We start from the raw sequence: 22,369 nt of genomic DNA on the forward strand, positions 1-22,369 counted from the left end.
ATGTGTCTGAAACATCCTCATATCACGATATGGGTAAATTAACACATAAACCAGGTAGGATACGTTTCATACCTTACCACAAAACTTTAATAACCATAGCAATGTACAGAACTAATACATCCATAATCATGACACCTTTGGTTTGGCTAGATAAAGTCCTTAATTCATTGGCTAAATTTTCACTGAATTTCTAATAGTGAAAGTGCAGTTGATGAGAGAAGAGAAGGTCTAAGAATCGTCAAGATTCTGGGATGGAGTAGGAATTTGATTTACTAACCAAGGCATAATCCCAGATGTATTCCAGTTGTTTTCCTAAGGAAGGAAATATCAATAGCTTTTTTACAGGGACAGTACTTATCTGGAACCCTATTGGGATGCAAACCAATGCATGATACATAACTGGCTGTCAATGCACAACCAGAATAAAGTAGCCAAGATAAAAAGCCTGGAGATTATACATACTTTGTTTTTCCTCTTTATTCCAGCATCTGGTTTCACAGCAACGCCTTTTGATTCAGGATGAATCGGTGAACTTGTTGAGTCTGTACACATCCCCTTCTCTGCCCAACATTACCTTGGGACTTCCAGCAGTACAAACTCAAATCACTGTAAGTGACCAGTCCAAAGCCTTCCTGTCTACTTTTGCTCCCAGAAAGACTACTTTCTGCCTATTCTCTTTTTTAGCATTTTGGAACATAAGCAATTGAGAGTAGGAGCCAGACCTTTCTTTGCATTGGGCAACTTCTGAAAATTTAAGGGCACAACTTGAAAGCAGTAATCATTCTTGATCACAAATAAGTGCCAGTGTGGAGCTTATCTAAATATGGGCCATATGTATTGCATTTATATCTGCAAATCTGATAACAGATTTCAGACATGGTGAGAAGAACATGAGGAGACAATTTAGTATAAATGTTCAAATTATATGATCACTCCTACCTGGTAAAGTACAGCACCTGTAACTTTTTATAATGAGATGCCAACAGGAACATAAGCTGGGCTGAAGTGTGGTAGTGGAAGAACCCTGTATTTCTGCAACTGGGTTTGTTTTATAAGGGGTGTAATATCAATCATATAAATTAAATCTGTGGATATATAAACAACATTTAATGACTAGTTATATTCATATGTCCTTTGTTCAGTCTGTAGCAATCAACTTTATTTAGAGCTCAATGTTAAATTAGTATGTAAAATGTATAAGAAAACAGATACACTATGTATGGAAATCCATGTTGATGGATAAAGATCTTTAGATCTAGCCAAAGTTACAGTAATCTGGAAGTGAAATCTGAGGTTCAGTAAAATAACTGAAAACTTTGCTACCGGTCAAAACTTTTCCTTCCTGATTTCCTGCAAAAATGTAAAAATACTAATATAATTATATGATGGTTCTATACAACACTGTATAAATTCTGAAGAAATTCTAGCAATTCATATTTGACAGAACATGAATTGGTAAAATATAAAAATTCTAGATTTCCAGAATATAAAAAGCATATATATATACAGTCTACTATGGTTTGTTAGAAGTACTACTTAATTCCAGTGCTAAACTTAGTTGCAGGTTAAAGTTTCATGCCACGTTATGGCTTTTTCAGTACATTTAATGTTCTCACCAATAGCATATTATTGCAGTCCAACATTTTAACATTAGATAGAACTTTGCGTGTAAAATTGTGCAAGCTTTAAATCACTTCTCTTGAAGTCTTTCATGAAATATTTATAAGCAAGTTATTGTTTTTAAGGGATGGAAAACTTGACCTGAACATGAAAAGTAGTGCTTACTTTTCCAGTCTATATCATCAAAAATTTCCTAGCTATTTCACAAAAATATAACTAGCTTCAAAGAAATTTTATAACATTGAAAAAGGAACTGAAAACATCTTTAATTTTCTCACTCAAATGATGAGAGCTTTTGATGTTACCGGCTTGCACCAAATATTACTTTTGGCATTTGAAAAAATAAAGGGGTTGATTTATGCATGTATTGTTTACTTCTGTTACCAGAATAAGTAGTTGCAAATTGAATGTTAAGTTTACTTAGGTGTTTGTTTTTCAGGGAATGATAACGACAGAGGGTAAAGTAAGCATACACCCCCCAAAAATTTGTGTAAACTTTGGTTTGCCTCGTTACAATATGCGAAATTCAGATTATCAGAGAGATGTTTTTTTACCATGACATACCATAAGTGGTTTTCAGCAAACCTCAACACACTTATTTCTGTTAACTGTAAAAATTACTACTCAAGCTTAACTACCCTTCTAAGAAATACATTTTGTTAAAACTAGGTTTTTATTAGGAACAAAGAAATCTAAAGCAGATATGCAATCCTGAAGGGCCAAAGCTTACCAAAAGCTTGAAATTAATAACTGTGCAATTTATAAGGGCACTTTAAAATGCCACACACACACACCAGTTCTTGGTAATTCAGTAGACCAGAGTTTAACTGTACAAATTTACTTTGCAAACGGTGAAAGTTTTGAGCTGTCCTTCAGGGAGTCAGGGAATGCTCCAGGAAAAGTAATAGCTTACCACTACTACAGGTAATTATTTTGTTTTGCTGATTGGCTTGCCGTCTGATGGAAAGTTATGTGAAAACTAAGCCTTGCCTATTCCAAGCTCAATGGAAACTATTTCCTCTGATCCCCTATTTTCCTGTGCAGGAGGCTGGGAAAGGTCTTTAGGAATTTTAAGGATAGGTCCTGTCTTTTCATTAATAATGTTCTGACTAGTAGTTCCTTGTGCTTTGGCTTTTATTACTGAATTTTTCCAAGTGCTTTCGTTATTTAGTTTCTTGCAGTGCTACATTTAACAGGCTTGTTCCCCCTCCCTTTTCATCTCAGAATCAAAGTGTAAGAGAGGGATTTTAACTATTTTTTCTGCATTTAGAAAACATACTGTAAGACCATACAATCAGACAACTGGAGATATAAATGGCCAGGTCAATGAAAAACAGTTACCAGTGTCATTGTTTTTTTGACAGGCTTCATCATCATTCAAAGAAAAGCAGAAGGGAGAGACCCAGACACTCAGACAAGGAGTGGCCTTGGCTGGACAGTATGGGGGGAGCATTCCTCCATCTTCAACTCATCCTCATGTTGCTTTGGAGGGAAAGCCAAATAGCAGCCACCAGGCTCTCTTGCAACATCTGTTACTGAAAGAACAAATGAGACAGCAAAAACTTCTTGTGACTGGTAATGATCAAAGCTTCAACACAACAATCATTTTTGATATTTTTAATGACATTTGTATTCTGACTGTTGTGAAAAGTGGAAGGGTGGGAGAGAAAAGCATAGCATTTTGTTTTCCCATGTTAGTGATTCTGCTTGAGTTCATTAGCCTGAAAGAATTCTGTGATTACAGAAAAGAGAAAACGATTACTTCATCGCATTCTTTTGCAGCTGCTGAACTTCCCAGCATGGCTAGGCATGTGGTACACGTCCCTCTGCATCAGCACTGATGCAAAGTTCTGCAACATACACCACTCTTCTTATTGAGAGATTTCTGTTCTATTAGAACGAGTAGTTTGTTTTTTCTTCACACTGGAGTGAAATGTCACTCTTTTGCAGGAGCGGTTCCTCTTCATCCACAGTCTCCTTTAGCAGCGAAGGAAAGAGTCTCACCTGGCATAAGAGCTGCCCACAAACTGCCTCGTCACAGGCCACTGAATCGAACCCAGTCAGCTCCTCTTCCTCAGAGTACTTTGGCCCAGCTGGTCATCCAGCAGCAACATCAACAGTTTTTGGAGAAGCAGAAACAGTACCAGCAACAGATCCACATGAATAAGGTGAGTTCCGAAAGTAAGGAATTTCTAATGAACATAAGTGTTGAAAACTAATAAGGAAATAATGTCAGTGCCACGTGGTAGATGAGAATAGACAGGTTCTTGCACGATTACCTTGCTTATGCATAGTTAGTGTACTTTTATATAGATCTTAAATTTCAGCTTTTGATACAACATTACTATATGCTTGTTGACACCAATAAGAATACAGTTCAATGAAATAGGTATCAAAGCATCTTTCAGGTTTATTTACATATGCTTTCCTGCCAAATGGTAAATTATGCCTTAAAGATTACTGGCTGTCTATCCAGCTTTTTTTTATTTGTCATTTCCAGTTTCAGAAATCATTCAGTTCACCTGCCTTTGAATCATATTTTAAGTTCATTTGTTGTGGAATAGTATGTGGAATAAATATATAACTAATTTGAAGTCAATCAGCTGATGAAATTGATCTTTTTTGTGTTAGAAATATATTGATAATCTGAATAAATTTTTAGTCATCTTTTATCAAATCAGCTTCTTCAATGTAAGTTCATGGATAACATAGAAGTTTGTTAGCTATATGGTGATATAAAAATGCCAGTGAAGGAGAAAGAGAAGAATTTGCTATTGCTAATATCAGATACAAGTTGAACTGGGCCCCTGTTTCCCTGTATAGTAACACATTTTTCTGAGGAAAAAGAAAGAAGAAAAGGGACCATTCACTAATAAACAAAGTACAGCAATATCTAGGTAGATTTATCAGGGGCTAATGATTCTACAACAAATGTGATGCTGTTCCCTGCTCTAAAATGAAAATATTCAAGTAATTAAATGCTTTTATCTGAAGAACATTTTTATTCACTTACTGCATAACCTTCCAAAAGTTGTTTGCTGGAGCTCCTTGAATAATTCAAATATAGATTGATCATACATCTTTACTTCTCGTTTTGTTTGAGTTATTTGATAACTATATAGAAGAGCTAATGGCAAAGAAGAAAAGATGAAAAGCAGGGTATTCGGTCTTTGTACCTATGTGAAAAGAAAAAAAAGTCAATCCACCTTACAAGGGTGAACTTCCCAGGGGGTACTGATTCTTTGGAATCTACTAAGAATTCCCAACAAAATTAGAAACAAACCTAGAGTTTAAGTACATAGTTTGTACAGTGGTTTGGTTATTAAATCTTGTCTTAATTAGGAAAAATGAAGACCAGAAAACTTCAAAGTTCAGAGCTGATCCTTGCATGTTAACCCCTCTCAGCTTGGGTGTTTTGATTACTCAACTAGGACTCCAGTTGGCTTTTCTTCGAGTATGCATTCCATATGTTTAATCAAGATGGCATATCTTGTAGCCTCAGGTTTTGAAAACATTTCACCTGCCCTCAACTGTTTGAAAAGGATCTTTACCAGTAAAGTACTGAGTCTTTATGCTGTTTGTGGGTATCCACTGCAAACTGATCAGTTACTGTTCATGCATTCTTCACAAAGCAAAGAACCACATTGACATGTTTGTGTTAGGTCATGCTTATTTGCATACATTCTACCATAGCACTTGGGGGTATGCACTGTGACTTAGAGGAACATTTTTCCTGAATGTCAAAATTAAACTTGAGACACATTTGACTAGGATACATTGCACCTCACAAGATTCAGGCTGGAAAAGAACTAAAAAGAGTGAGGTTGGCCTGTGATGGTGCTTGTTTCAGTGTTAAACTTTTATGAAACAAACCATTGAGAACAAGTCCCTCTCAAAACATATTTGAAATACACATTCATTCTTACATGGGTATTTGTAATAAAAAGACAAAACAATTGCTTCTCTTAAAACCTAATGAACCTAGCTTTTATTCTCTACAGTATAGGCCATATGCATATGTAGGTAGTAGAAATTTATCTTTATCCCAGGGTCTTTAGCTTACTTCCTTTGCCCAGATAGCTCAGTCTCCTTTATCTCTACTCCCAGAGCAGCTAGCTTTCATCAGGAGCACAGTAACTCATCAGAGCAGCAAACACCTAAGGAGGGATAGGATCATGCTGCATCCACAGAAGCAGTGGATTATTTGAGGATGTGGGTGGTTTATCAGACTTTTTTTACTGTCTGTAGCAGAGGTTTTTCTACCATACCATTCCCAGAAGAACCATTCTGATGAATACCACTGAAAATGACCATGCTCCAATCATACATCTGTGCTCTGCAGGTATACGGAAAGCCAGGTGCTTTCTTATGTAATTAACAGAAGAAATGTTATTTTTAAAAACTGGCATTTAATGGTAGCCATTATAGAAGGGAGTGAGAAATGATCAAATCAGCAAGTGGCTGATAAGTACTGAATTTAAAATTATATTTTTAAACCCTTTAAATTTAAAGGCTCAGATTGAACATCTGTGCCGGCATAAAGTTTTTTAACTCCACCAGCAGGATGGGATATACTTTGTTCATTCTTAAACCTTACCTTTATTTGCAGTTGAAGTTTTTTGTTCGTTATTTAAGCTAACAACTTTGTGTGGCTCTTACAATCAAACTTGAACTCTGCAAAGGAGGCTTATCTGAACCGTAGAATGAGATGTCCTACGCCATGTAGCAAAGCAAACCGACATCTTTGCATTTCTTAGGACAAGTCTGAGCATGTATCAAGTGAATACATGTATTAATTTTCCACTCCTTTTTCCTCACTGTTCTGAACGTAGGCCATATAATGAAACACATATCTGCACAGATATGTAATTCCCTCCTTTTCAGTCTTGAAAAAATGTTTTAATGAGGAGTACTCAAACATTCTCTTAAAAAATTTGGTTAGAAAGATGAGAACCATTTTAAGCTGACAAGACTATGAAATCCCAATTGATCAAGAGTTTAGAACAAGTTAATACATTCTATTTAATTTCCATTTCTTTTTCCTTTTCTCCTTATGCTTAGGACTGTGTAAGTACTTAAGGCTGTCATATATTTCAACTGAATCAGGTATTTGAATTTTTGCCTTGAAATGTGATGATATGGCATGTGTCAGCAATCCCTGAAAAGTGATTTTGGTCAGATCTTCTTGGTGGACAAATAGGCAAACCTTGCTGTAACAGCAAAAAGAGGAAGAGAGCAATAGTTTCTCCCCACTCCATAGATCTTTTATTTATCTTGTGTTAAAAAGTGATTTCTTTTCTTTGATAAAAGAATATACTTCAGCAGCAAGCCAGTGCTTCAAGCCAGTGCTGTTGTGAGGGTGATAACAAGCAAAATCTGACATAGGTCAGAGGTAAAGAATTCCCCTGGATCATTTCCATTCTGAAAAGAAACAAATCATTGCCAAAAGGTGTGCCTCTGTCCTTAATAACAAAGAGAAGATCCCCTATGGATTATTTCTGGTCAGCTGTCATATGCCAGGCTTTTGATGTGGGATATGGTATACATCTGCACTGAAGCCTGACATTTATACCTGCGGGATCTAGTATGCTGACCTTCTAAAAACATGCTGCAACAGTCGACATTGCATCCAAAAGTAGGTAGAAACCCTTGTCCCAGCTTTCTGGAGAAAAAATGATAGCGAATGTGCAGTAACCTGAACTCCACTTGTCTTTGGGAAGCTCGACTTTGCTGTTGCCAGCTTTAATATACTTCAGTCCAACTGACAGCTTATTTCCTCATAAGGCCCTTTGATCACCATTGTAGAACTTCATTCTGCTCAATAAAGGGAGTCCAAAGTCTGAAACCTCCCACTAAAATTATTGCAGTTGAGTACCGAAAAACTAGTACTACAGTAAAAATCCTAAAATCTTGTTTTCATTTGTGCATATCTGTATCTAAAAAGGTTTTATGCTGCCACTTGCAGGGAAAAAAAAAAAAAAAGGATTTTGAGATAACTAATACAAGTGCAAAACTGATAGCATAAGTCTGAGTTCTAGAAAATTTCAGAGATTATAATGTAATCAGCATGTGAACAAAGCCCTCTACCTTTAAAAGGTGGGATTTATTTATTTATTTATTTATTTTTCCCACGTGTATAAAGTCCTACCTCTGCTAAAGCTAAACTACACTGTCGTCACTGGGACCAAGATTTCATTTGATCAGTGGACGAACTTCATCCACTTCAAATGAAGTCCACAAGTGTTCTTTAAAAAATGTGTTGATAGCATTTTGACTACACACAATTATTTGTCAATGATAGAGTCCTCTTCTATATTGGAGTAATGAAGATTAAAATAGTGGGCCAGTTTGCAGTGTGCACTAAAGTACAGAAGCAGTATGGACAACGTTAAAGGTTAAATAAGGAGTCCCTGAATTTCAGTTTTCATTCCAGGGCATTGATAGTTTTAAATGGTTTAAATGGTAAAAATAGTTTCAAATATGGATGTTTCAATTGATCAGTTAACAGAAGAAACTAAGATTATTTGTCATCAATAGGAATATTGAAAAGAGTCAGTTAACCACAGATTCATTATTCACTCATCTGATATTTAGTGAAATAAGAAAGACTGTTTTGAACAGGTTCAGCTTGAATAAATGAACCTAGTTTCATTAAATAGATTATGACTAAGATTTTGGCTTTCCAGCTTACCTTTCTGACTAGCGTCTTCTGAAAGTGAGAGAGGTAGCATGCCTCTTCTTTCAAATATTGCTCATAGTGGGGGATTATGTGGACAAGACTGCAGCAACAATTAAAAATGCCCAGAGATTTTTTTTCCTTTCTTGAGAACTAATGTTAATAATTCAGAAAAATGATCTTGAAGGTTTAAATGCATCCCTTAGAAACGTACTGCATGGGTAACAGAAAACAGTAAGCAGGTGCCAAGTCATTTTAGTATGGCTAACAACCTACATAGCTGGTCAATGTAATCTTATAGCTACAGAACAGAAGGAGAAAAAGTGTTTTCCATAAGTATGTAAATGAGTTCCTAGAAATGACAGCCATGTATTTGAAAAGAACAATTAATCAAGGAAAGAAATGTATGTGGTGGCTGCATCAGGATTTTGTGCTTTGTCTCTTTGTAAACACATTTTATTTAAAATATTCCATTTTACAAGGGCTTGTTATTACAAAGGAGACAAAGACAGTGGCTGCAACTAAAGGCCCTATAAAGTGGTTGTTGCACTGTCCAGATTATTTGTGCTTTGTCTTCCATTTTTTGGTACAGCCAAGAAAGTTTGATTGTTTTTGATGTCTTTTTTTTGACTCTTGCAGTTATACAATGGAGCTGATGTCTGTAAATGCTTCCTCTCCTGCTGCCACTATTTACTTTGGCTCATGAATATCCCTTACAGTTTAATTTCCTGAAAATAAAAGGGGAAAAAAATATAGGTTACATTAGAGTTTTTTGAGTAACTCCTTTACTTGGAATACCAATTACAAGAATGTGTATTGGTTCAAGAAGAACAATATGTACAACTAATTTATTCATTAAGTATAAACCACTCTTTTTAAAATTATTTTTAAACGTAGTCTTACTAAAGCTCAGCTTAAGCAATCACATTCTCAAAATGAAAAATGTACGTTAAAACCAGGAAAAAGTTCTTCATGTATCTACAGATAAATTCAGAAATAAAAAAAAAAAAAAAGAGTGGAGATTTAAAGTGAAATATTTAAATGTTAAGTGTAAGCAGAAGGATCCAGCTGCATTGTAAAAGGACTTGAGCAGTGTTTCATTCAGGGTTTACTTTCTGCTGTGTAATCCAGCTTTAGGTAGAGAGACACGATAGAAATATTGACCCTAAACTGTTATTTTTTCATGTCTCCAGATCTGTAATTTTCTGCAGTAGTGCCAGGAGTATACATAGGATTATATAGTATAAAAGAAGATTTTTCTGACAGGAGAATTGAACAGTCTCCTGATAATTATACTAATGTAATTACTGGAATAAGATGGGTCTGCCTTTAAAAACCACATTAACAAATATGAAAGCATGGTGGTGATATGGCTTAGCAGACTGAGCAGCAGAAGTGTTTCTTCAGGTTTTGACCCCACGTGGTCCACCCATTTTGTCAGGCTCAGTCACATGAGAGGACATGACTCTAGTGCTTCCTAGCCTTGGGCTTAGTTTCATTCTCAATGCTGCCATCAAGTCACAATGTAAAGGATGTTTTTAATAAGACTTTGCATGAAAGATGACAATATTTACGTAGTTGATGACAATATTTATGTACTTTGTAAATTTTATTGTAGAAAAAAAAAAAGAGAAAAAAACACACTTCAATTTCACAGAGTTTTAGAAGATTTAATTTGTTTAGTTCCTTCTGTCACCAAAGTCAGGAGCAAATCTCCTCCTGACTTCCGTGGTGTGGGAGCGGGTGCCAAGACAGGCACACTGTAAATTGAAATGCACTCAAATACCACATCAGTCTCCACAGTTCTTGTGTATGCTTGTATCTCCCTGCTGATTGCATGCAAAAAGCATTTGCAGTGTTCCACATGTAGATTATATACTGCAGGACATCATGTGTTGCATCAGAAAGCTCAGCAGCACTGAAGATCTGTGCCATACAGCAGCATGAAGAAGAAAGAGCCTGACATTAAAATGAAAAAAGTATAAAAGGAGAGCAGTAATGAGCTAAATATGTCTTAACTTTGCTGTGGACATGCAGTCCTTTTCTGTTGGCTTTCCATCCAGAATAACCCACCTGATGTCAAGTAACTGGCACATGGGATGCTTTACAGATGGAGCAGCACTAGTGACTCTCATGGCTGTATGTGATTATCTGTCGCACAGATGTTTCAGCTTGTACTTGCTTACTGGCCGGCCAGCCTTTCATTTTGCTTTTTGCTTGAGGAATAGAGAGGGATCACATGCAGATGTTTAAGCAAGCAACAGAGTAGTATACCCAATCTGAATATATGTAGTGAGCTTCAGTGCCTTCCTGGTTGGTGTCATCCCCCAGCAAACAACTGGAAAAGGTTTATGGGTTTCATCTGAGAAATTGTCAAGATTCTTCTTAATAAAAGGAGACACTTTGTGTTAGTTGCAGTAATGAAAACTCAGTTCAGAGCATGCCACCTGCAGCATGAGGGATACATGTGTTGTGATTTTGCAGTTTCCAGAGCAATGAAAAGGGATTTTTGTTTGTTTCTTTTTAGCAAACCATTATGTTCCCATTACCCCCACTCGACCCCCCCCCCAAAAAAAAAAAAAAAAAAAAAAAAAAAGAAGGTTTGCTGTGACTACAGCCTGTAGACTTCCACTGTGGAATTTATTTCTCCACTGATGTGATGTGTGTGTCCCAACATCACTGGGACTGCACAATCAAATCGTTCAGTTATCGTTGCTGACTTTGTGTGTTTCTGAGTTCAGATGTAGCTTCTTGATCATAGTTTACATGACAATGCTGCCCTTCCCTGGGGTGGCATTTTTCTATGCATTAGTGAGTAGAATGAAAGAACTACACCAGCCATGGTTTGTGACAAAATATCTGTACTGAAGCCATACAGTAACTCAGCATATAAACCCAGCAAAAACTCAGTTTGAAAGACTTGATATCTGTGGAAGGGGTGGACAGATGGAAGAAGGGAGGAAGGTAAAGTGTTTTTTCTTCTAAGTATGTTTGGCCTTGGTGATACAAATCAGTATTTGCTTAAAATCAAGTGAGCCAGTTGAATAAATGATAATTACTCAGTCCAGCAGATGCTTACTTATCTGTCTGATTTATGCCTCTTTCAACAAGGCCTTTTTTTTTTTTTTTTTTCCCAGTTTGTCTTTTGGATTACCTTTGGACTTTTTTTTTTTTTTAATATATTTGTGACATCTTAAACAAGAAAGCATAAAGCATAAACTATATTTGGTTGTGACACTCAGGCATCTGACACTTCAGTAAAGCTTTACAATACCAGTTAGTGGTGTAAAAACAGTATCGCCTGGGTAGCTGTGTTATATTGTCACTGCCGAAACAAGGACACCTGTACCATACGTGACAAAAGCTGCAGTCCTTCCAGTCAGCTACAGGCATCCTTGTTGTCTCCCTGTGCCACAGGAGAGGTGACTGACACTGTCTCTTTGTCACTGCTCCTCTGTGGATCTTCGTGCAGTAATTGATAGAGAAGCCTTTGTGAGCATTCCCTAATTTGCTTGTAGCAAAATATTAACCAAGATACTATTTTTCTCTTAAGAGTTCCTTTATAATTTTATGTTGATAAAAATAAACTGTAATATTTATTTATATAAATTTACCCATTTTTGTTTCAAAAAGAGTATGAAGGGAGACTAATTGCTCTTGATTACCAGTTGCAACAATGCAACAGATGTGTAGTAACGTTTTCATTAGTCCACCTTATTTTTAGTTAGCATTACCGTATAGCACTCGTTACATACATGATTATTTTCAACTGCAGAATAACAAGTGACCTTTTGCTTAGGAATGTTGGTTCTTTTTTTTTTTTTCCCTGTAAATTAATGTTTTGGTGATGCATCGCTACCTGGTTTTGCTGCAGAAGCTGTAATTTTGTTGGTGCAAGTCTGATGCTTCACAGTTTTTGTCACTGGTGAAAAGAGTCGGTAACCGTTCCCCCTCCTTCTCTTTCCAGATGCTCTCTAAGTCCATTGAGCAGCTAAAGCAGCCTGGCAGTCACCTGGAGGAAGCTGAAGAAGAGCTTCATGGAGACCACTCGATGCAGGAGGAGCAAGCTGCTGCTAGCGGTGCCAGCATTAGGGCTGAGAGCAGCAGTGCTGGTGTGGATGACAGAATAGGACAGCAGGTTGGGGCTGTGAAGGTCAAAGAGGAGCCACCGGACAGTGATGAGGATATTCAAACCCAGCAAATGGAATCTGGGGAGCAAGCTGCTTTTATGCAACAGGTAATAGGCAAAGATTTAGCTCCAGGATTTGTAATTAAGGTTATTATCTGAACATCACGTGCATTTTCTTAGCCTTTGATAAGCGATTGTGTTTTGATTTATTGATCTAGCAAATCCTGATTTACCATTCAAAGAATTTAACAAAGGAAGAGGTGTTGTATGCACACTTAAAAATGTAGTGGAGCTCATCTTTATGGCCACTAATGGAGAAAATACCTGTTGCAGTCAATTGCTCTACATAACTCTTTGCGTAATAGATGATAGAATTTGTATTAGCCCAGGATTACATTACATCGCTTACTCTTAGTGCAAGAGAACTCGTTATCACCTAGCTTGTTGAGATCAGCTACTGCTGGACTTAGTTTCCAGACCTGATTGATGAAACATTCTTCTCTGATTTTGAATCCTCTGACTTTTGCTTTCAGCTATCTGTATATAATGTATCATAATGTAGTCTTGAACACTGTTAAATATAGGGTATTTTTCCCCCAGTAGTCAGGTACTGACTGCTATATCAGCGGTCCCAGGCTGGAGTACAAAGTGTAAGTTAGAGAAGTGCACAAGATGGATGTAAAGATGCCAGACAAGGCACTGTTTAAATATTGCATTGTTTTCAGTTTTTGCACTGCCTAATTTTTCATTTCTTGTATTTGATGATACTGTCCGCGGAGACATCCTTAAATGAAGCAGATGCAAATACTGGCAAGAAAGAAAACACAGCATTAGGTTCCAATCAGATACTACGATATTGGAGGAAAAGCACAGAACTGTTATCATTATTGTCTGATAACCAATCACTTGTTATTTTTTTTAAATAATGACTAATCATACAATATTGCATAACCTTTATCACTAGGTCTTACGGACAAATCCTAAAATAAGGTCAGTGTAAAAATGCCAACTCAGCAAGAGGAAACTTCAAATTGTCTGACAGTATTTTACAAACACTGAAGAGCAAAGCACATTTGTGAAGTCTGTGCTTTCAGAGAGCTGGTGTCCCTTTTGTTGCTCCAAAATCAGACGGAGCAGTGCTGGATGCAATGGCAGGCACTGTTTATTTAAGTCAAGACTTTGTCAGGTCCCTGCTGTTCTCCTGCAGAAAAGTGATTCTGAGAGGGGGAGCAGGAAATGCCTTATGGAAACAGGAAGCCCAAGTGATTCATGTGCTGAGGAATGTAAGGCAGGGGGAACGGGGTAGTGTTCTCTCTGTTTTTAAAGGCACTCTATGAATTGATTTATTGTCAAAGAAAATAACAAAGCGAGTAGGGAAATTGTTAAGGAAGCTTTCCAGTGAAACATTTCCTTCATATTCCCTTTTGATATGTTTACCTTGTTTTATAGGTTTACTTTTGTTAAGCTAGTTAAAGATTCATTGTATTAAGATCCCCTTTAATATGGATAATCCCAAACTGACCTGGAATCCTTGTCAGTTTTTTTTTTCTATTAAAAATATTTATATTTCTAAAGCTAAGGTATTTTAAGGTGCAGTATCCTGTTTCAAAAGAGATAGCTGTTTTGCCAAATGTAGAAATTGTTCTGAAATGTTATTAGCATGTGTTGTTTACATTATGCTCTGAAATACTATTAAATCTCTTATAAAATGTTGCAACTTATAAAGATACATTATCCTTTTTTCTAGAAGATCTCCAAACAAATGACTAAATAGTTGCTATATAATGAAAGGCCTCCTGAACCATAAAGATCATCTTAGATAGGAACGATATATTAATTGACAAAATATAGGTTATTTTTATTTGTGCTTTATATTTGAACAGAAATCTTTTGCCGTCTTGGATGAAAAAATCACATTCACATTCAAAAAGTGAAGCATATAAAAATGAAATTTTATGTTTTTCCCATTCCGTATAATTTTAATTTTCTTCGAAACCTAACTTCGGCTTCATCAAAAGGGATAGTGCATCTTTTAAAATACATTTTATTTGGGGAGAAATTTGCAATGAAAAGATTTTTGTACAATATCATTTCAAAAACATGTATTCACAAAAGACAGAAGATATTTTTATAATGTCATTCAGGTGAGAAACCCCAATACATTAGTGGGCTTTAATTTCAGAATCTTTCAAATTTGGATAAAATTAAAATAGAGAAACTACCTGGAACCAGTGAAAAGGAAAACTGGGTTTAAAAAAACACAGATTTCTAATTGATAATTGTCTCTTACATTTTAAATCTACTGTATTTATTATAATTTACACCCTTAGAGGTGATCTCTTGTTTTGTGTTGTAAATATATTCTGTTTGTATGTTCCCTTTTTTTGCCTTCTGATATAAGTCTCTTCCTTTCTCAAATAAAGTTTTTTTTTAAAAGATCACCTTTCAGATATCTGACTTTGTGTAAAGTTGATAACTTAGTTGTGCTTTTGCTTTGTATAGCCAAATATGTTTGCTACACATTGTTGAAACAATTGAAGCTTTCAGGAGCAAGGTTTTTATTACACTATTCTTACAATGATTACACAAAGTCTTCCTTTTAGTCTCTTGTTTTATCCTACATCAGCCATTATAAGTTCTAGTGAATGTGGAAATAGTATTGATGCATGCTCATTTTCCCGTCATGGCATTTGTCTTGAACATGTGATCATATGTAGTATCATATTGGAAAGGGAAAGTCCAGTTTCTTCACCCCTAATTATCCAAAATTATCCAAAATCTGGATGAACTGAAATAATTTCTATGACACTTCTAAAATCCTCCTAGAACCATAAAAATGTTGAAACTGAGTTTATACTTTTTGATACTCCTCAAGACCATCGCAAAACTAGAATCCATCTGTAAATAGAGTGGGAAAAAGGGAATCCACAAACTTGATGACTTTCAAGCAATTGTGGGAGAAAGTGAAGTCCTACAGCAGAGAAACAGCTAAGCACTTCCTTAAAGACATTAAATGCTTTACTGGTTGGTGACGTTTCCTGAACTTTGCTTCAGATCTGCCGAGAAAAACACTTTGTACTACGTAACTCTGTTGCTAAAGTACATGAATATTACTGTCAAAAGAGTATGGAAAATCATTGCCTTCAAACCGTTCGTTTAAACAGGAAAAGCTTTTAGCTGCTTTGATTCTGGTAGAATTTTAAGTAAAATAAAATGCTTTCAGGAACCTAAGGATGTGAGAATGAATATTTTCATAATTCAAATGTAATTATTTAAGTGATCCAACAGCAAAGTAATGTTTTATCAGTAATACATTAAAAAATAGGTAAGAAAATCAAGTTTCAGCTTAGGAAAGCTTAAGTAGCATTAACAGAATAACGATATACTGCTTGCCCTGTCAATTATTATGTATTTTGAATCTTGTGCCTGCAAGTAGATCTTGCTTTTGACAGTGATTTTACCGAGATGCCATTTGTTTAAATACTCATGTCAAAATTAGAAGAGCAGTCTTAAATGCTTTCAGTTGACAGCATTCCTGGTTTGGAGGCTACACCTACATTTTTTTCTAAATTATTTGTTTACCACACACCAAAGCACCCATAATGTAAAAAAAAAAAATCAAAATGTAATACAATCCATAGGCCTTATTTTTTCTGGGATTAATGTGTATCTCCTGATTAATGTGCCTCTCTTTTTTTTTTTTTTCTTGAACAGTAGCTGGTTAGTCTGTCCTGTTGTCCACAAAAATAAAGCCAGTGTAGATGCCAGTTTAGAAGTAATTACTACCAAACAAGGGAAAATGCTTCATAATATTTATAAACTCAATAAAAACACAGGTTACTGGATGCTAGCCTTTTTCATCTTCTGATGTTAACAAACTAGGATTAAAAGTTGAATGCCTCAGCAAAACAGGAGGACTCCAGACACTGCCACTACTCCTCCTCTCTATTCAGCAATTCATTCATGCACCATCTTCATTCCATCTTCGTTATCATCAAGATCACTAAGACTTCTGTATGTTATTTAAGCTAACTATACCCTGTTTTTGTCTTCACTGGCATTCTGAGGTATAATCTATAAACATTACTCCCAAGCACCAATCTAAAAATGTTTACTTATTTCTCCCCCTTATGAACACTTCACAATTTGAAGCCAAAATTAGCTAAGGCAAGTTAATTTCCTTATTGTATTCTGTCCCACTAGCAGCATGTCCTACTTATCCCACTTAAGAGATATTTGTTTGCTTTTCATTTATTTGTTTAGTTTCTGATTTCCTTATGCAGTTCCCATCATTTGGGTGGTAGCAGTGCTTCTGTACCTGGTTTCTCAATAGAAGAATATAGTGTAGAACATTAAATGCTAAATTACTCTTCAGGCAAACAGAAGACAAGCATCATAATTTTATCTTCTTCATTGCTCTAGTGGAATCCTATTTTTTGTGGCATTTTATCATTGCAAGTGATAGACTGTGCTTTGCATTTAGTAGATTGTGCGCTTTGCGTGTTTTTTTTTCCTCTTATAACTCAGCCTACTTTAGAATTAGAATAAAAGGAAAAACAAAAACAAAACAAAAGAACAACGACAAGCCCAAAACACATAGCCAGTTGCAAGGCAGAATGGGGGATGCTCTGGGCTTCCCAGCCATGCTCACTCATTCTGCTGTGCAAGGGGTATCTGCTACGTGTGTCCTGCTTTCTGGTCCCCTGGACTCAGGTGTGCTCCCGTTGCTTAGCTGGCCCCATACCTCATATAGCCCATACAGGCTGACTTTGGCCTTTAATGCTGGTAGTGAATGGCTACATGTAGGCACACACAGCTATTAGAGACCCCAAGGGTTGCTTCAACAGCAGCTGAAAGTTAAAGGGTACTAGCTCACTCACTTGAAATCATACTTCAGCAGTGCCTAGTTCTCTGGGATGACTACATGGGGACCTTAATAACTAGAGTTGCTTTGACAGTCCAGATTCTTACTTGTAACCAATTCAGTGTCTTAATTAGCTGATTAAATGAGATGGTTTGAATCTGGCTCGGCACCTTTGTGGCTTTGGTTTTACTTTTCCATAGTTACCATGAAGTATCTCTGTTGATTCTAACAGTACATAGCCCTGAATCGTAAGGGAAGTTGGCTGCACACTTGGTTCTTCCATGTTGATGGCGAGCTGCAGCATTTTTGACCTTGATAAGTGCTATGAAGACCCAGAAGGGAAATGAGAAATGGAAACGTAACTTTTGAATGTCAGACTTCTAAAGAAACCTTCCACCTTCTCTACTCCCTTCTACCCTCCCTAAATGATGTTGTAACCACAAGTCTTTCTGATCTGTACTAGCTCAATTCACTTTTTTTCTTTTCCTTAGGCTACCTTAGTCATCTCCTGTAACTGTGCAGCCAGTAAGAGAGACACTAACCTTGTACTGTAATGTCCTTCTTCAGTTCTGTGAGTGCACAGGCCCAGTACAACCCCCAAATAACACAGGCTAGCATTAGGATTTCTTTATTCATACCTGAGCCTTAGACTATCCTAGGGAAGGAGTGGGGAGGTTGGAGGGACAGAACTGTGGTGCTGGATTTGTTTTGTGAAATTTTTTCATTCATTTACATAAGTCTCTAAATATTTAGCCAGCTTTGTGTCTTCTTTGCTCTTAAGGGTCTGTCCATAAAGTTTTTGACTGTTCATTATCCAATACTATGGGAAGTATAATTCAATTTTTTAATGCCAATTCTACGTGAAAAGGCATAATAATGAGAATTTCTACAAGTAATTTGCCTCTCCCAGTTGGATGTGAAAATGATCATTTTTTTTCAGAAAGTATCAAATCTACTTGGCATTAGCCAAGGAGTTGATTGCTATTTTGTTTGTCTCTGCTATTGTACACTGCGCATGTAGAAGGCAATAAGACTTATTTTATCGCATAACTAAATTGAGAACTGAGATGTCTGAACAACTATATGGCAAATGTTTTATCAGTACATTACAAAATAACAAAGTTTTCCATTTCACTGATAGCAGCACAGAATAATGTTGATAGTGCGTATATTTTTTGATCCCAAATTATTGATGCTTCTTTTCCTCCTTCAGATACTTACAATATACTACTTTGGTACTGCGCACTTCTGTCAGTGAAAGCTGCTGGGGCAACACCAGGCAAAATTACTTAAGCAGGGGTACATAACTAGCATGAATCAAAAGCCTGTAAGTCCAGATCCCAATAATTATCACTTCACATTTTGACAGTCAGATGATATTACTTTCATACCAATGGGCAATTTATCATTTCCTGTATCAGACAGCATGTTTTTTTTATTATTATTATTATTCTCATTTAAGAGGATTATGTGTTCTTGGAAAGCTACTTCTTTAAATGCTTTGTGTTTGGAAGAGCTCTGTTCTGACCTCCAAATGTTTTTCTCTCTCCCTGACAGACAGGCGCAAGCACACACACAAGTTTTCATTTTTTCCTTCCCTTAAAATATGACAGTGAATACATGCACTCCCCAGCACACTGCTGACTAAGTCTTAATAAAGCTCCGTTGGTTAACACCCTGGAAGAGCAGCTCAGCCTGAATGCCTTGGAGACATAGGTGCTCTAATGCAGAAAGCAGTTCATAATCTGTCTCCTCTCATGGCCTGGCCTGTGACCTTTGGAACCCCAGGAGGCCGAGGAGGTCTTTCTGCTCAGACTGCCTGCATTTCCTCAGCAAAGAAGCTTGTGAAAATTACAGCTACAAGAGTGCAGCAATGGTGAGGGTTTAGCAAGGTACTGCTCACCTAAAGCATTTGGTGAAGTATTGGTCTCCAATGCTTTCTTTAATCTTTTCCTTTTGCACCCATCGAGAAGGGCACTGGGATATTTTTAGGTGGCAGTTTGCAGATTTTAAAGCTGATTTCTATTACTGAGCGGAGCCAGAAGTAGCACTGGGCAGAAACGTTGGAAAATGCTCTTCCCCGTGAACAGAAGAATAGCTATAGAGAACAGCTGTTCCTAAGCTTGCTTTCCTAGATCTTCCTCTACTGAAAATACAAGCTTAAGAGTCACCACACACTAGAGAGCTCAGTCGCTGAGCCACCTGACTGCACATGGGAACAGGTGGTCATCAGGGTTCCCTCAGTTCTCACCTGTTCTGATCCATTTTGACACCTCACCTTAGGGCATCACAGGTGCCAACAGCACTTCCCTTGACATCTTCCTTTCTTTTCTTTATAGAATGTTTTTGTTCTCCATTTACCTGCACTTGTGCAGGTCTTTTATCATAGTTTCCCATTAGCTTCTGTGTAAGTTTTAGTTTTCTTAAGCTACTGATTTTATGCAGAGGACTTCAAATCAGTCTCTGGTAGTGTTTCTGACAGAAAAACAAATTGCAGCACTGAATACAGGTGCCATCACCACAGGTTCAGCCCAGGGATATCTCACTTGAATAGCTCTGCTTTGGCTGCTTCTACAGAAAGTAGGCCTTGTCATGGATTCTGCAGACTTCGGTCAAAATACATGCAGCATTAACCTTTGTGAAAAGATACTGTGAACTAAACCGGTCGATTATAGAAAGGAATCAGTGTTTGGTTCTCCTTGCTGTCATGGCCATTTAGTGTCATTGCCAGAGGCTGAATATTAACTTATAGACAGATACTCAAAAATTGGTAGGTACATTAACAGAGAAGGAAAAATTTTTGAAGCTTTTTACATCTTACCAGGGTCGGCTCTACTGTCTTTATGTGCTCTTTGTCAGCATGATTGATAGCTTCAGCTCAGAATTAAGAAAGTCACAAGAAAGAATGCTTAAAGTTTGACACACAGCAAGCTGCTATTGATGTACTGCTGGTTCTCCCACCTCCTCCCCCCCCCCTCCTTTAATATAGATGCTAAGTATTGAAGAGGGAAAAATAATCATGTGGTCAGGTGAGGTGCTTAGAAATGGAGGAGGATTTGTACCACCACTTAAGGTAAATTAGAAAATGGAGATGCAGTCCTGCTGAAGTTGGTTGCATTCAACCTGCAGAATTGTGTAAGTGCAACAGTAATTTATGTCAGGAAGGACCAATATATATGATATGTACTTCACTCCTCCATGTTACACAAAGCTGATTCACTGTACTAAGTGCTTGGGCCCAACCAAACCAGGAGATTCAAGGCCTGCAGCTGACTGCAGGGCTGAGATACTCCATGCAAAATAAACTGAAAAATACAGTCTTGCAGCTAGATACTCCTACCAAAACTGAGAACCTCCTCTGCAGGTCACTGTTACAGGGCTGCACCATCACTGGTGAGACACTACCTGTCCAGTTGCTGCCACGGAAAACAGCCGCTGTGCTTGGTCCCTGCCTGTAGCATGTGGGAAGCTATGCTAGAGGAGGTCCTTGGGGTTTATAGCAGGTCTCAGGAACGAGGAGTAGGGTGGATAATTTGAGAGACCAGGGCAGAGGAAAAACAACAACAAAAAAACACACAGCTGTCCAAATTCTTTGGTCTGAACAATTCACCGAGGGCAAAACTAAGTCAGTTTTGTTAATGCTGGCAGGAGCTGCTGGACCACATTTTCACTTGGCTTCATAGGTCTAAGTACACAACGGCATTATGAGGACAAAGAAATGCTACTAACTTCACTCCGTGGATTAAGTTCTCTCTGTGCCACTGAAACTGTTGTGGAGAGCCATAGGGAAAGTGGCTCCTCCCAGCGCTTGGCTAACCAGGTAGTGTTGAGGAAGCACCAGAGCCTGAAAATCAGAGCTGCTTTCCAAGAATGCATTTTGCAGGACAAGAAGAACAGGTGCAAACAAAGCTACCCCTCTGTTACTCCCCTTCAGCAAATTACTCCTCACCACGGCCTTCCCCAGCCCCTTCTCCCACCCATGGCCCAAGGGCAGACCTGCAGGCATCCTCAGGTGCATCAGACCCTTTGCAGACCTCTTTGAATTTGCCTTCTGAAGGTCATAGGTGTCTAGCAAAAATGAGATCATCTCCAGAAAGGCCACAATTACCTTCAGTAACCGCTTCTTCACAGATGTGCTGGAGCCTCTTGTGGAGGGACCTGGCTTCTGTGGCAGGGAAGGGACAGTGGCAGGAGGCCAAGTCCAGCCATGGAGCAGGAAAGCAGGCAGATGATAAGGCATCTTCCTTGTTTTGGCACTTCTGTGGGAAGCAATGGTGGGGAGAGGATGAGGAGAGGGAGAAGAGGCCATAAAACATCCTACAGCAGCTCTCGTAGTTAGGCTTAAGAGCCCTCCTCATCTCAGAGAACAGGTCCATCTCTTCCTGGCCAGATCTTTTGCAGATCAAATAATGGAGATTAGTTAGTAAAGAAAGCATTCAAAGGTGTATAAGAACAAAAGTTCCAATTCCTAATTGTCCATACCTATTACATCTTGAATCAATAACTTTCAATAACTTGAGAAATACTGTAGTAAGTAAAGATTGAGTTGAGCATCAGTTTTCTATCATCATTGTTATCCTACCTTTTAAACATAAGTTTACATTTATTTTTCCAAATGAAAGTCTGTATTTTAATTTCATTGAATTATTATCAATTATTAAACTTAATACTCCAATTCAGTGCTGAACCTGATATCAGAAACTGAATGCTTATCTGAGCATTCTTGGTTAAGGAAATGCATAAAGTGTAGATGGAATATCTAAAATTATTATGAAATTATCCAATACATACTGGAGTAGAAAGCACTTTTTTTCCTTTAAAATTTAATTTAAAGGACAGCTTTTTTGTGTGCTGAAATGGTATTCCCCAAATCTTTAATTCTCTTCATGTCAAGAGTATTATGCAGCCTACAGAATTTATCATTTATAGTAAACGTTCCTGTGTGTCACCTCCCAAAAATCTCAAGGACTGGACATTTAATCAGTGACATCACTGTTTAAAAGTTCCTTCTAAACTGATTTGCAATCTCGTTCTTATTGCAAAATAATAAAAATAACAGTGATTTAATTTGGCACCATCA

General features: G+C 37.3%; 1 protein-coding gene across 17 annotated transcripts in view; it reads left to right on the forward strand.

Annotated features, from left to right (window-relative positions):
* The window catches only part of HDAC9 (histone deacetylase 9), a 477,431-nt gene that overhangs the window by 276,387 nt on the left and 178,675 nt on the right, over positions 1-22,369 (forward strand). For 16 of the 17 annotated variants that reach the window (XM_035562412.2, XM_035562426.2, XM_035562417.2 and 13 more), the window contains 4 exons: positions 486-608; positions 2,985-3,195; positions 3,571-3,788; positions 12,264-14,863. In XM_035562412.2, coding sequence (XP_035418305.1) covers positions 486-608; positions 2,985-3,195; positions 3,571-3,788; positions 12,264-12,584 — 873 coding nt within the window. In that variant the 3' untranslated portion in view covers positions 12,585-14,863. Of the gene's footprint in view, positions 1-485; positions 609-2,984; positions 3,196-3,570; positions 3,789-12,263; positions 14,864-22,369 lie in introns of those variants that run through there. The other variant, XM_035562425.2, reaches the window with a different exon arrangement.

This window comes from Cygnus atratus, chromosome 2 (genome assembly GCF_013377495.2).
Source record: "Cygnus atratus isolate AKBS03 ecotype Queensland, Australia chromosome 2, CAtr_DNAZoo_HiC_assembly, whole genome shotgun sequence".
NCBI classification, from domain to species: Eukaryota; Metazoa; Chordata; class Aves; order Anseriformes; family Anatidae; genus Cygnus; species Cygnus atratus.